This window comes from Athene noctua, chromosome 1 (genome assembly GCF_965140245.1).
Source record: "Athene noctua chromosome 1, bAthNoc1.hap1.1, whole genome shotgun sequence".
Taxonomy (NCBI): Eukaryota; Metazoa; Chordata; class Aves; order Strigiformes; family Strigidae; genus Athene; species Athene noctua.
Genome location: NC_134037.1, coordinates 220,954,088 through 220,969,039, shown reverse-complemented (window position 1 = coordinate 220,969,039; position 14,952 = coordinate 220,954,088). Strand labels below are relative to the sequence as shown.

The following is a 14,952-nucleotide window of genomic DNA, read 5'->3' as shown; positions in this document are numbered from 1 at the left end:
AGTAAAATTAATGCATCTTCTACCCAACTTATGAACAACAGAACTACAAAGGAAAAGCCAAGTAAATAAGTGCTTCAGAAAAATGTTTAAGCCTCCAAATGCAACTGGACTTCTACCTTCCATTACAAATGATTTGGCCACAAAAGCATTCTCTGTGTCTTGGAAAAAATGTCCCACTCAACCCACTCAAGATATCAGCATCACACAGTAGCCAAACCTGTTGATGGCATCAACAAAAACTGAATTGCTAAAAGCACAAGGCTGACTTAGAGAAAGACAAAAAAAGAGCTTAGGGATCGATAAGATCACTTCTTTGAGGTGAATTAGAAAGGGACATTATGTACACATTTATAATAAATACGTAATGGTGATAGGTAATCACCATTTAAAAGACTTGCCCTTCACTCTGTCAGTCAAAGGAAGCAGCAGGCCGTGAATAACAGCCCTATGATGATGCCTCACAAAACAGTTTGGTTACCCAGACTGACAAAGTCATGAATGGCTTAATACAAACTGTATGGAAAAATTCACTGCTGTGAAAAGCAAACAGAGTAAATAAGTATCTTCTTACTTGTTATGATAGCACCATTATCCCCATTTCTCACCTTCCAACACCTTTTGTCCAAGCCAAAAAAGTGACTACAAACTCAGGGCTGGTGACAGTGGGAACATGAATTCCACACAAAAGCCTCCTCTGCCACATCCACACTGAAGAGTAGAAAGTCTACAGTCAGGGATCATCAGCTGAGCTGTTTAGTCGATTTAAAGTGTTAAGGTGGTTATAAAGGCTAAAGAAATCTATACTAGATGAGTAGTATCCAAATCTGTCACTCATTCACTAGAAACAGATAGACTTATGCAGGCACTTAATGCCAATTCCAGCACTGAAACTGTCTTTCAAGGATGGGAAAGATTGCCTGAGAATAGGAAATGGTTTCCACAAGAAGACAGAAGTGAAGCCTGGAAGGTTTGCAGAGCCTCTGTGGGATAGTAATTGCTGAGGCAAACTTAAACTGAACAGAGCACTCACTTAGTTTGTTAAATAAATCAAAATGCAAGTTAATTCTAATTTTAATGCAACCCTGTAAGCATAGAGTTACAGAGACTCAAATGAACTAAGGAACCCTTCCCTGTCCTTAGGGCCCATTATTTCAGCTTAGCTGGCATACTGCACCCTGGTACTACACTGCCAGAAACACTTGGACACCTTAAGTAGCATACCACCTCACCAGAGGGGGGTAAGCGCTCACCATAGGGTATTTAGGCTTCTAGCTCAAACCAAAGTACTGAAAGAAGAAAGCCATGGTAGAACCTACTCATTTTTTCATTGATTCCAAGAGGAGGTCTGAACCCAGATTTTCCAAATTCCAAATTTTTGGCCTAAAGAGGGGAAGGAGAAGGGTCATTTTGGAAAAAGGAAGAAAGGAGTCTTGGTGTCTTCTTGACTCACTAGGTAACTCTTTTTGAACCTTGAGCCACCGTGTCTCACGCCCCAGGTGAGCAGCCTAATGACCCATCTGCAATCATTCTCTTCTCTATAGCCCACACAACACGTACTGACTATAGTCACTGCCTGCTCTATGTTCGCATTTCATATGCAGGAAAACAAAGCCTAAGTAACTAAACCCAGAGGAGAGTTCACGGTTTGAGGATTTAGCCCATACTGAACAAATTCTATCATTTAAACTTTTTGCAGCTTAATTATATTGAGAAACCATTAGACATTTTCAAGAATTAGAACATTGAACTGTTAAATATTAGGCACATGACCCATACCTAATGTAAAGTACATTTCTAAAAATGTCCTCAGAAAAATTTAGTAGAAAAACAGGTGTAGGAGAGAATTCAAATGTGACCCATAAGGCCCCAGTATTTAGAAATGAATTGGGATCAGTTCATTCCTTTCCCATGGGGTAACTTGTATAAATGTAATTCTATGGTTTCATAAAACCAGGTCAAGTTTCTGTCCCTTGAGGTCCTTTGGCAATTTGAAGCATGGCAGCACTTTTTCCTGGCTACAAGTTCAAATCTGCATGCGTTCTGGATTTGTGAAAAGAAACGATTAGCTGAGCTGAAAAGATAGACCCATCCCTGATTACAGCACACCTTCCACACAGAAAACCACTTACAAGGGTGAAACACGATTTCACAAAACAGTATTTAGAACTAGTTGGCTCTTTTCATTTAAGCTGATGAAAATGCCTGCGCTTTTCATCTCTAAAAAATAAATATTTTTCTTTCATCAGCTGGCACACCAAATGAAAGAGCAGACGACCTTATCACATAACAATGCCAGCAGTTTTAACTGACGACATCCTTCTCCTTTAATGTCAAAATGTTTTACTCATGTAGTCATACTTCAGAATATTTGTGAATACATGCATGCTTCACAATGCATTTCATAACTATTATTTTATTACTCTTCATGATATCATTGTATTATCCTAATTTAAGTAATAAAACATGTAAAATAAGATGCAACAAGACAAAATCATAGAGCCTCATGGCATAGAGGCTCCACTCCTTCAGAACAACCTGAAATTACTGTTTAACATCATGTCCCATGCACTGTGTACTAGGGTCCTGAACTTCACTGCAATGAGGCCAGAGAGATACTGGGTTGAGTCTGACCATTCAACTGAGCAACACAAATCACCCTGTCTGGGATGATACTGCTTCTGGGTCTATTAAAGCTTTCCCAGACTATGTAAAGGGTGTCTTGGCCAGCTCCACACAAACATCTTCTAATGCATGCCTTTAAGTCCATGTGCAGGGCAAAGGCTGGGAGGCACCAAGGACTGCTTCATCTCAGACCACAGGCACATTGATCTCTGAGGGGACCTCTCCATAGGGACAGACTCCCATAGGGGAGCTTTTAACAACAGATTCAAAGAGTGGAAGAAGCATAATGGACAAAAACAATCAGGGTCTTCAAGCAAACTACCTTCTATGAGCCTGAGCTCTGCATACTATGGAGGTGGGCTGCTGCTTCTGAAGATAAATTCCACCCTTTCCTCCACTCTGTGGGAATGATGCCAGAGAAGCTCTGAATGGTAAAATCTGTTGGAAGTTTATTAATTCTTAGCCACATCCCACCTGTTGTACACCTTGAGATGGCCTCAAGCCAATCCAACAGCTGTGGCTATATTCAAACATCTCGACTAAAAACATCATTGATGCCCTCCCCAGGAAATGTTATGACTCCTTCCTTTCACAATTTGCAAATGTGTTCCTGAAACAGCTATGTGCTGTTAAAATAGTATTTCTAAATACATTTTCTTCATAGCTTCTCAAAAATGTATTTTATACATAGTTATACTTTAAACTGTAAATTACTGTAGTAGGAGCTTCATTTTTCTACTACTGTATTTTTAACATGATATTTCGGCAGCAAATTAATTTTGAAGGAATCAGTAGAATTATAAGCCACCTACAATACCGAATAATGTAAGACAAAATAATTTATTATAATTTCATGTTTATTTTTTAACATGGACTGTTAAAAGCTATGAGCATCAGATAAACAAAACAAAACAAAACAAAAAAAAACAACCAAACAAAACCCCCACAACTGATCCTGCTTTGAATTAGAACAAAATCTGCAACAGAATCGTGGCATTAGTCTTTAGTGGTAGATATAGACACAGAGAAATAATGAAGTCCTACATATTATCTACATGGTAAGAACTGTTCTAACAAGCTAAGAGGGAAATACATTTTAAAAATAAAAACATATGACCTTTCACTTGTATCAGTCCTTATTATACACTTAATGCCACCCGAAGTATTTTCCTTCCCACCCACCCACCCTTTTTTTTAGGTTTTAAGCAGAAATTTAAGGAAACAGAAAAAAAATGGAAATGGTTTTGCTTCCTTCCCACCATACTATCAGCAAGTATCAGAACTAAATGTGAAAAGTGACAGCCATGGCACACATCTTGGAAGTGACCATTCCCTTTGAAAAAAGATAGGCTACTTCTGTGCTACAGAAATGAATACAAAAAATCCCAGCAGGGGGTATGAAGCCATGGGTTATACCAAATTCTGATACTCATCTGTGACAAAACGTCACCCTGATTTCCAAAATATTAATTAATACGAAAGAAGACAATACTCACGTGAACATTAAAAAATGCATCATGAATCTATTTTATGTAACAAGCGTTAATTTACAGGACACTAAATCCAAAGCATTTTTTTAATGCTTTCAAACTGTCCCTACAAATGCAAGAAAGTATACAGTAAGACAGCTTCCTACCAAAGATGTCAACTGATGCTTTTATAGCACTTCCAAATATATTTTGCATATGCTTGGTTTAAAAGATGTATGTAGGCTATTGAAAGCAACAAGACTATCCACATTCTTCAAGTTAAGCATATGGTTCAAAACCACAGCATTTTTATTTTAATGTAAATAGCTAAGTCCTACAGGTGACCTTCTCCAACAAAGAAAGATTTTTACAGCAGGCCAGGAGACTGGAAACAAATTATATGCTTCGTAAAGACAGATAACGCTGGCATCCATTAAAACATGATATAAACCAATTAAAGTATTAAGTTCATATTTTTTACTACGTTTGGAAAAGCATCATTCAAACATAATAGCTTTAGTAATGTTTTTTAAAGAATGCTCGAACTATTAATAAGCTCTGACTAGATTTATCACCAATAAAAACATAATGCATTGTTTGTACTTCTCTTAAAAATACAGTACCTATAACCTGAAAGCAGCTTTCTTCTGTACCATACATCTCTTTCTTAAAAAATATATAATTCATTAGTTAAGTATGAGAACAACATGAAATCAAGGTTACAAAAGATGTAATTAAATAGTCGTAAAATACGTATTTATATATTACCTGTTCCCTTTATAGTTTACTTTATATAACTACTTTCTTTTTGATCCTTTACAGTTGTTTTATGTAACATGAAAAAGCAAAGCATTTCCCAAAAGTAAGATTTAAAAATAATTTCTATCATACAACAATTTGTAAATACAAGCACGTTCTGAGAGACATGTCCTGAACAACAGCTTTTGGTCCAAATGTAAAATACCTATTACCTGTTCTCAGTACAGTATCATTAACAAGTGCTCTAAAATGAACGTTATTCAGAGTTATGAACTTCAGTCATGACAGTATAATGTTACAAATATATTTCAGCTGTCAATTATGCTAAAATGTTTGCAGCAGTCCCACGTACTCCCCTTCTTCCCCCTTCTCCCCAGGCCCATCCAATTCCAGTCTGTAATTCTTGTTATTTTGTCAGTCAGGTAGTCTGTACGCACAACTATGTATGGCCCTCTCAGCCATACAATCTAAGGAACAAATTAAAGATTCAAAAGAAGTCTTAATAGTTAGGGTGCATTTTTTTCAGTATTTTTAGTACCACATAAAAGTATAATGTGAATAAGAAAACTAGCCTGCAAGCTTTGCTGGAACTCAAGCTCACTTTGGATCAAAGGGAATTTAGGCAGAATTTAGCCATTTGGCTAATTTAAGAGAATAATTCTATAAATTCTAAGAATGAATAAAATTTCACGACCAAAACATCCTCTTCTTTTAATGAAAAAAATAACATCGAGTTAGCGTGGCGAGGTGCACCAGGAAATTTTAATTGCACCTGCTCTGCTGTTGCTGGACTATGGCTAATTTCAGCCTTCCAATGGACATAAAATCCCACTGTTTGATATTTGTAACAAACAATAATTTTTTTTCATACTGAAATAACTTTCTTCTTCACAAGGAAGATGCAAAATACATGGGATGCAAAGAAAATATCTACAGTAAATTAGTTTTGGAGTGAACAGCGTATCTTTAAACAGAATAATGAACAGAAAGTTATGTAGGTGTTACCCACACCAGTATTCTCAGGGGTGCACAATAAAAACTTTAGACTGTTTTATTACATCAAAAGCAGAATATTAAGAATATTAAAAAACAGGTTTATACTGTTTTAGAATGTTTCTGTTTATTCCCAATAATCTGTTTGGTTACACACAATTTACAAGATCTTTCCATACAATTCTGCAAACTGTATTGTGTATATTCATACACCTGTCACAGGAGGATGCTGACTCTAAACCTAATTATCACAAAACACTGTTTAAAGCAAAGTGAACTGGAATACATTTTGTGATCCATTTCCTCAGTCACAACTCATGCAAGCAGTTTCATTAGTTTTGGTGAATGTTTCCTGAACTGCCGCACAGGGTCCTTTCAGTCCAATATCCCATCTCTAAAAGAGACCTATGGAAATTCACAGGAGAAAATGCAAGTATTCAGTATTTATGGAGTTATCCTTCCCGGGTGTAGTTTCCCAGCTCATCATTATCAGTGATTTAGACTAAGGAATTCCAAACTGGGACATAACTGTACGGTCAAAAGCTGATCCTTTCTCTCCCAAAATTGAGTGACAGCATTTTTCTACTTTATGCGATGGAAAATATACTACTACCTTTTTTCTTTTTCTTCCATTGACAAAAAAAAAAAAAAAGAAAAAAAAAGTTTGAAACGGTTCACAGTTAATGCTTAAATTTTGTATTTAACAGATTACATGTCAATATTCTGCACTGCTTATGAAATGAAATATCAGCACTTGTTAGGAGATGCCCCGGCTGAGCACCACATCAGATAAATAAGCAGAACACAGTGGGCTAAGGATAAAGTTACTCCTCAAAGCAACCTGGATTTCATAATTTCAAGTTACAGACATACTTTGACTCTAAACATAAGGATTTTTGTTTCCTGTTTCAGGATTTTTGAAAATAATTTAAATGATAATGGAGAAAGAAAAATTCTTCCTTAATGCGTGCTGGAGAAATTATCTATGTATGAATTAACTCTCTGGATCATAATAGCTTTTTGCAGATGACTCTTCAGCTCTGTCATTTAAATACGTATTTAGGCAACTAAAAATTTACTGTCAATTCATATTATGTCAGTCCACATTATGGCGCTGTTACAGTATGCACATTTAAAGATTATTGAAAAAATTACTGTTCATGTGCAGTATATAATTTGCAAAAGGTTAATAACTATTTTAAAACAATGAATGGAATTAACTTATAATGCAAAGCAGATGCCCCAAATGTTATTTTTAAAACAGAACATATTTAACTTACAAAAGAACAAAGAAGACCTAAATCCAGTCCTGTTGCTTAAAAACAGACAGGCATCATGGTTGTTTCGGACTCTCGGTTCGCTGGCTCATACAATTTGGATAAAACTCGGTAGCTTCTCACTACTCCCTCTGCTATCCTGCAGCCAGAAATGAATTTTTACAGCTAAACTTGTAAAGCTCCTCCACGAAGAGGCAATACTGGCAACACTGAAAGAGATTTACCTGTACCAGACCAGCAGAGATTGCAGCAATAATTTAATATATCTATGATACTGTTCAAAAGGAAAATATTAAAATTCAATCCAGTGTATGACAATTCTCTGCTTCGTATGCAATTCACTTTAGATGATGAATCGCAGTGATAGGCAAAAACAGCCGTCTGGAACGATCTAGTAACAGGAGAAAACAGAAGAAATACTAAATGGCAGTCAAACAAAATTATCATTTCCAACAAACATTTGGAACACAGTCCAGATTACAAAATACGAGGTAGACAAGAAGTAAATACAATGACTGTAAGTGCATTTGGGTTTACAGTGCTGAGGAGTGGTGGAGCAGAACAGCAGTGTGGGAGCATCAGCCCCTGAGCGCCGGCCGGTGGGGGGACACTGCGGGGTGCTCCCTCCCGGCATCCCAGGCAGGACCAGCAGCCCCAGGCATCCTGCCGGCAGCTCCGGAAAGAAAGAGCAGAGGCCTCAAATCGAAGTGAGCATCTGAACAGAGATAGCAATGGTTTGGGGAAAGAACAAAGCTGTTCACTGCGCTTTCACACTGTCCGTTCTCATAAGTAAAGTTGATAGAAAACTGACAACAGAACTGTGCATTTTTATAGAAACTACAGCTACCAGTAGAAGATTTCTAACAGAAAAATCCCGAAACACAGAGCTCTACCAATATTCACAGATATAAGATAGAGTTAATCAAATTGAATACTTGAGGAAAATCATGTGAAGCGGCCAGGAAAAAAACATCACTCTGCCCATCACTAGCAGCCCCTCACATCCCTGCACAGGAACAGCACCGGCAGTGTGGCACAACGGGCGACGAACATGCACTGGGGAGAAGCGTTCCCTTCCTCAAGTATCAGATACTGGGCTACTGCCAGGGACTAAGTATCAGATTAAAGGGATAAATAGTCTGTTTAGTTGTAATAAGTATGGTTCAATGATCTCAGCTTCTAATTTGTAATATTTATCAATAAATAAATACTATAAAATGGATATTAAAGTTCTGTTATTGCAAGCAGCTCGAGTCTTTTAGGGTTTTTTAAGTCTGAGGAAGCCACCTCCAAACCTTTTACTCTTTCTTTATAGTTACAATTTATCCTCTGGCCTTCCAGAAGTCGTCTTTGCTTGTAAAACCTACCATATTTCTCGTGATTATACTTTAGTAATCTGTGGCAAGAAGGAAGGTCATCAATATAAACCAGAGATACTATATACTTGACATTCCTTCCAGCTGCACTTGCTGACCTGTTCATTTAAAACACCTATGATCTGTACTAACCTATCTGGGTGAGATACTCCTTTAATTAATACAAACAGAAAAAAACTATGTAAGCGTGAAGTATGCAGTAAACAAGCACATGCTAGGTCCACATAATTTGAGAGGAGAAGAAGATAGTAAAGAGAGACTGACTAACTGTCATGTAAGACAGGCTTTGTAGAGTATTGTTTCACGTTCGGCATCTTTCCTCTTTATACTCAAAAATCAATTAGATTGTTTTCCAAAATTTGTAAATAGCTTCCAAAGTGTGCAAATAATTCCCCGGTTTAAGTATGAATGTCAATGAACTCATTCAAAATCATCTTCAAATGTCAGAAAAGATTAACATATCCTGGCCACAGGAGGGAGGTCAGAAGAAGGCACACGCTTTTAGTCTTTGCTCGGGTGGGCACGATTCAAAGCCAGCCTAAGTCTATGGGAAAACTCCACGAAGGGACCCAGCATGGTAAAATTCCACGACAAGTGCTCAAAACACAAGAGACCAGAAACAATCTGGGATCAATATCTTCCAGGTCATTAATCCTAGGCAGGTGACATCCAGTGCACAGCTTCCTACTCTCTTTCATGCACACATTCAAGAAACCTGACTCGATTGGCATCTAGTAGCTTTAAGTATTTCCCATGTTTTGCCTTTTTTCTTCCCCTATTTTTTTGGCATATGGCTTGCTAGCATCCCATTAATGTCAAACCGTTTAATCGGAATGCAAGCTAAATGCACAGTTTGCTACTTCCTGGATTTCTGTTTGACGACCAGTGCTTTTTAAGAGGAAAATAAAAGCAAAGGTCAGTATGACCAGAAAAGAAAAGTCATCTTCCATAACGGAAGCTTATTTTTCCAGTGAACTGATACAGAAGCCTAATTTAGAAAAAGGTCCTTTAGTATCATGTTATTATTAGTAGTATCACAAATAAACAGAGAAACCAATTCACTTTACAGACCTCCACATTAAGCATTCAATAGAAAATCCCTTGGTGTTTTATTGATTTTTGTTTTATTGATTTTTTTAAATAGCAATATCACAGTTAAAATGTATCATTTTGGTGAAACACGTCTAAAACTTTTCCATCTCGAAATAAGTTATTACAAATTATTTCCACAGCAACTGGCAACTAACGATTCAATCCATTTACAGAACAACAAAGTAATGGCTTTATTTGGATGCCTTTTTTGATTAAATAACGTATTAACCTTGATGAAGCTTTCCAAAAAGGGATTAGCGTATTCGAGTGCATCAGCTGATTATGAGACAAATATAACAGTGTTAAGATGCTGGTTCAAAATTTTTGAATCTGATGAGTATAACAATTTAGCCGCTAGGATGGAGTTGGCTCTTACAGCTTCCATCTCAACAGTAAGTGTCCACCCAGGATACAAAAAGACATCACCCTGCTAAAGTATGCAGTAACTGAGAGCCTGGAAAGGTCGCTTGAATCGCTAAACTGAGTAGATCAAAATATCCTGCATAATTACTGTAACGTCAGAAATAATTAAAAATAATTAGTTTGTAAGGAAGGAAGAATAAGAATTAAATGTATTGGAGGGGAAACCCAGAAAGTAAATACAGTTTTATCTTCTGATGATATCATCCACTTTGACCAAAACTCAATGACCCACTTTGCTTTATTCGTCTGTACTGTAATAATACATTTTGCATACCTATTGTATATCCTTTCCATTAAGTTATTTGCTTAATGGATGTATAAATAAGTCTACTACAATTACGCTTTTTAAGGGTCAAATCCTATCCACTTCTGAACCCACTACTGTAATTTCTACTACACTGCATGGTAACACAGCAGACCTCAGAAACAGCTGAAACACGGCTGATTCTGTGCGGTTGACATAATCAACCCATGTTATAACCAGGCTGCCAAACCCTTTTATAGCCCTGCTGAGTCCAGGAATTGGTGTCCCCATACTCTGCCCCCCCCCCCTCCAAAAAAAGGTTTCTCTATTTTTTAATTTCACATGTTCAAATTTCAATTCACACAGCATGACCTTAGCAAAATAAAGCTTCCACCAGTTTATTTTAAGATCCAAATCTTGGAACTCGCGCAGAGTTGTTACAAGTTGCATGCCACACACATTAGTAACAAAAAACAAAAAACACCAAAAAAAGACCAAAAAAACAATCGCCTGAGAGCATCTATTAATATTCATGTTGATTCCACACGAAACAACAGCAGAGCTACCCGAGCAGCTACAGTTATGTCAGCGCTTGGAAGTTATTCCAGGCTGTTTTGTCCTGCTGCCCTGAATATTCAGGAACTTCAACAATCCATCTAGCAACAGCTAGTGCGGAGTAAGTGCTCTGCCTCGCCTGGCTCCACGCTAATGAGCCCCAACCACCCTCGGCTACCTCAGGCGGGGGGAAGGCGGGATGTCACCCCCCCCCGCCATCGGGGAAGGAGCACGGCATCGCACACGGGGTTAATTCCCCACGTGTTGGCTCTTGCTGCACCTTGAAATCTGACAATAGGAAAGTGAAACGAGCCCGCTCTGTTTATCTGCGGGTACTGAAAGTAGCGTCGGGACTTTGCCTGCGACCTCCTCCTCCGTGGCGAGCCTTCGCTCCCCGGGCAGCTCCCACCGCCCCGCCAGAGGCAGGGGGGAGCCCCCGGCAACTGGAGGCGCTTGCGACCGCTCTGATCTCGGGGTCACGGCGGCTATGCGATCCCTTCTCCTTACCGAGCAGATTCAGCCCTGTAACCTACAGATTGAGAGATAACAGCCCCACGCTTTCGCCCTCGGTCGCAAAGCAGGCTGCTACTGCAGCAGGAATTTCCTCTTTTGCCAGATCCCTCTCCCCCCCTCCCCGCTCCCCGCCCTCCCCGGTTGTAACAACTTTGGGGCTTCGCCTCTCCTCCGCGGGTCCGTCCCCCATACCACCCCCCCCCCCGACCCGCGGGCCTTGCGCGCAAGGGAGCGCGGCGGTACCCGCGCACCGCCCGCAGCCGGAGCGCTGTCCTCCCGCCCCCGGCGCCATCCCCGCCACCGCGCCCGCGTTATTCTGCGCGGTAACATGATTCAGTCTCGCCAAATCCCTTCCGCGCTCCCGCTGCTCCCGTCGCCTCCTCCCCGGCCGTCGGGGGCCGGGAGCTGCTCGCACCTGCTCCTCGGGGACCGACATCCCCCCCCGCCCCCCCGGGAGAGCCGGCCAGCCCGGCCGCCTGGCACCTCTCCCCGCTACCCCAAAGCAAAGCAGCCGCCGCCGCCACCTCCTCCTCCTCCTCCTCGCCGTCTTCCCGCCCTCCCTCCACCCCCACCCCCCCGCTCGCCATGTGGCAACTGCCTCATAGACCTATACAAAAAGTGCACGTGCCCCTTCGGATATATGACAGCAGCTGATGGCCAAGTGGCCTCCATCCACCCCGGACAGGGCCCGGGGAGGCAGCTCCGCGCCCCATCCAATTCACGCGAAAACCGAGTGCCTGTGTGTCGCCGTGTGTGTGTGTGTGTGTGTGTGTGTGTGTGTGCGCGTCCCTCCAGGACCGCTCCCCGCCCACTCCTGTGCACCCTCTGGGCAGCTTTTTCCCAGGGCTGCCCGTTTTAAACATACATCCAGGGACAAACTTGAGGAGGAGGGTCGGTCAGAAAGCACTTTTTGGCCCGGTACCCCCTTCCCATCCCCGCCGGCCCCCCCGCTCCCCGCGTAAGCAGCGCGCCGCGCTACCCGTGGCCTCCCCGAGCCCCCGGCACGACGCGGCCGTGAGCAGAGAAGGGGACAATGACAGGGCGACACTTGCACGGCACGCGGGGGGCTGGGGGGGGCAGAATCCCCCCTCTCCTCCCTCTCTCCCTCCGTCCCACCAAGAAGCGGCGTAGTCGGCTGCGGAGGAGGCCGGCCGGACGCCGGGGCAGCGAGGGAAAGGGAGGGAGGGGGGCAGCGAGCGCATGTGGCCGCAGGGCGCGGGCCGCCCCCCCGGGCCCGCGCGGTGGCGACGGGAAGCGGCGCATTGCTCGCCCGGGCCGCACCGCGCGGGGGTGGGACGGGGGCGGCGGCGGGCGGGGGGGCGCGGGGTGTGCGTGTGCCTTACGGCGGTTACCTGGCGTTGGTGCAGTCGTTGTAGAGGGTCTCGAAATCCTTCCTGGAGATGAGTTTGCAGCGGTTGACCCCGGGCTGGATGGCCCCCAGCCCCCTCAGGATGCGGACCTGCTCCACGTTGCAGACCACGGGCGTGATCTCCAGCCGCTTCAGCTTGGTGTAGACCGTGTGCAAGCCCCCCACCAAGTGCTTCAGGAAGAGGTCGAAAGCCTGGGGCAGGCAGATGAGCTCGCAGCCCTCCACGGTGAAGGAGGCCACTTTGGCCCCCCTCAGATCCACCATCTTGCACTCGTTATTCTGGGGGGTGTTCTCCACCGGGGACGGGGTCGAGTACACGGGCTTGCCGGGCAGGCTGCTGGCCGCGCTGGCCGCGCTGGCATTGGGAGTGGAGGTGCCGCCGCTGCCGCTGCCGCCGCCGCCGCTGCCGCCGCCGCCGCCGCCGGTGCCCAGGCTGGGGCTGCCGCCGCCGCTCCCGCCGCCGCCGCCGCTGCCGTTACCGCCGCCGCCGCTGGTGGTGGAGGTGACTGTGGCCGCCGCTGCCGCCGCTGCCGCCGCTGCGATGGGCTCCGGCCGGAATAGGTTTGTCCCCGAGGCGGCCGGCGGGGGAGCGATGGACGGAGACGGAGAGGAGGTGGCCGACGAGGAGGTGGTGGTGGTGGTGGTGCAGGCGGCAGAAGTTGAGACCGGAGGCTGAGGGGGGACCAGCTGGGTCGGAGGGATCAAAGCAGCCGGTACGGCCATGGTCACATATACGGCGGAGGGGGCTGGGGGAGGGGGGAAAGTTCCCACACACACACGCAAGGGAAAGGGGAAAAATTTAAAAAAAATTAAAAAAAAAAAAAAAAAAAAAAAAGGAAAGGAGAGAAGGGAGGAGGGGGGAGAAGAAGGGGGGGATAACCCCGGATCAGGTGCTGCGGCGAGCGAGAGAGCAGGGGGCAGAGTGAGAGAGAGAACGCACAAAGTGTCCCGCAAGTGGGGACGGAGGAGGAGGAGGAGGAGGAGAAGTCCGCTCCGGGCGGCGGGGCTGGGGCCGAGGGGAGGGGGAGGGCAGTTTCTTTTTGTGGTCCTTGCTCTAGCACCACGTTAAAGACGAAGGTGAAAAGGAGGAGGTTTGAAGGACTTCGGTTCTCTCTGGCAAGTACATTGATCAAAGATTGAGAGGGGAATGACAGAGAGAAAATGAGCTGGGAAGTGCTGGCTGCCGCCGCCGCCGCTCGCTCGCTCGCTGGACGAGTTGTTGTTGTCACACGGTGCGGAGGGGAGGAGCTCCGGCAACTTGAAATACCCTTTGAAGCAGCAAAAGGCTCACTCACTAGTATTAACCCAAATTATCCAACCAGGAACCCGGAGCAGGGAAACAGAGAGAGAGGGAGAGAAGTCCCTCTTCCCCCCCCCCCCCCCCCCGCCCCTTCAGGAACCGTTAGATTACATGTTTCATATTTCACCCCACCAGAGACGAGATGTAATTTTCCCAGCCCTTTTCAGCAGTCGCTTGTCAACACAGTTTGTGGAGAAACACAAGCGTCTCCAGCGTCCCCCCGAAGCCGGGCGGGAGCGGGGAAGCCGGGGCGCGGGGCGGGCGCTGGCCGCGCACCTTGCTGGGGCTGGGGCGGGGGCACCCGCGGACAAAAGCGGAAACCTCCGGACGGGTCTGTTGCTCTTGGCTGTTGTTGTTGTTGTTTGTTGTTCTCTCGGGACCACAAACGCTCCTCCCGGCAGGGTGGGATCTGCTGCTGAGGGTCCGGCGGCAGCGCCAAGGCCCCTTTTTGTTACGCGGGCGGCGGTGGCTGCGCGGGGCGCGGAAGGGCAACCGCGCGCGGCAGCATCTGCCGGGAGCTTCCTGCGAGCGGCCGCGGATCAAAGGGCACCGGGCGCTGCGGGGCACGCCGTGGGGAAACCGCGTCGAGGGGGCTGCGGCGGCACCCAAGTAACTTAGGAGAGGGGAGAGCGGCGGCGCGGCCCGGCCCGCCCCGCGCAGGTACCGCCGCGCAACAGGTGGCGGCGCCGCGCAGAAACCGCGCAGCGACGCCCCGGCCCCCCCCTCCCCCCCCCCGCCAGGTAGCGCGGAAAGTCAGCTGCTGCGCTTGCCCACGCATGCGCAGTGGCGCGGCCGGCGGGACGCGCCTCGCCTGGCTCGGCGTGGCCGGGCCCCTGCGTGGCGTGGGACCTGCCCGCCGCCCAAGTTGGGGATGGAGTTTTTAAAGTGCGTTTAGCAGCACGCGTGCGTGGGGTGTTCGGGTCGGACGGGGGCTTTGTTTTGCTTGTCTTGACGGCTCTT

The 14,952-nt window shown here is 45.2% G+C and overlaps 1 protein-coding gene across 4 annotated transcripts in view; it reads right to left on the bottom strand.

The window, feature by feature from the left end:
• The window catches only part of DACH1 (dachshund family transcription factor 1), a 368,620-nt gene extending 354,671 nt beyond the window's left edge, over window positions 1–13,949 (bottom strand). For all 4 annotated transcript variants that reach the window (XM_074912141.1, XM_074912150.1, XM_074912169.1 and 1 more), the window contains exon 1: window positions 12,676–13,949. In XM_074912141.1, the coding sequence (XP_074768242.1) occupies window positions 12,676–13,415 (740 nt within the window). In that variant the 5' untranslated portion in view covers window positions 13,416–13,949. The remainder of the gene's footprint in view (window positions 1–12,675) is intronic.
• Between the last annotated feature and the right edge of the window lie 1,003 nt (window positions 13,950–14,952).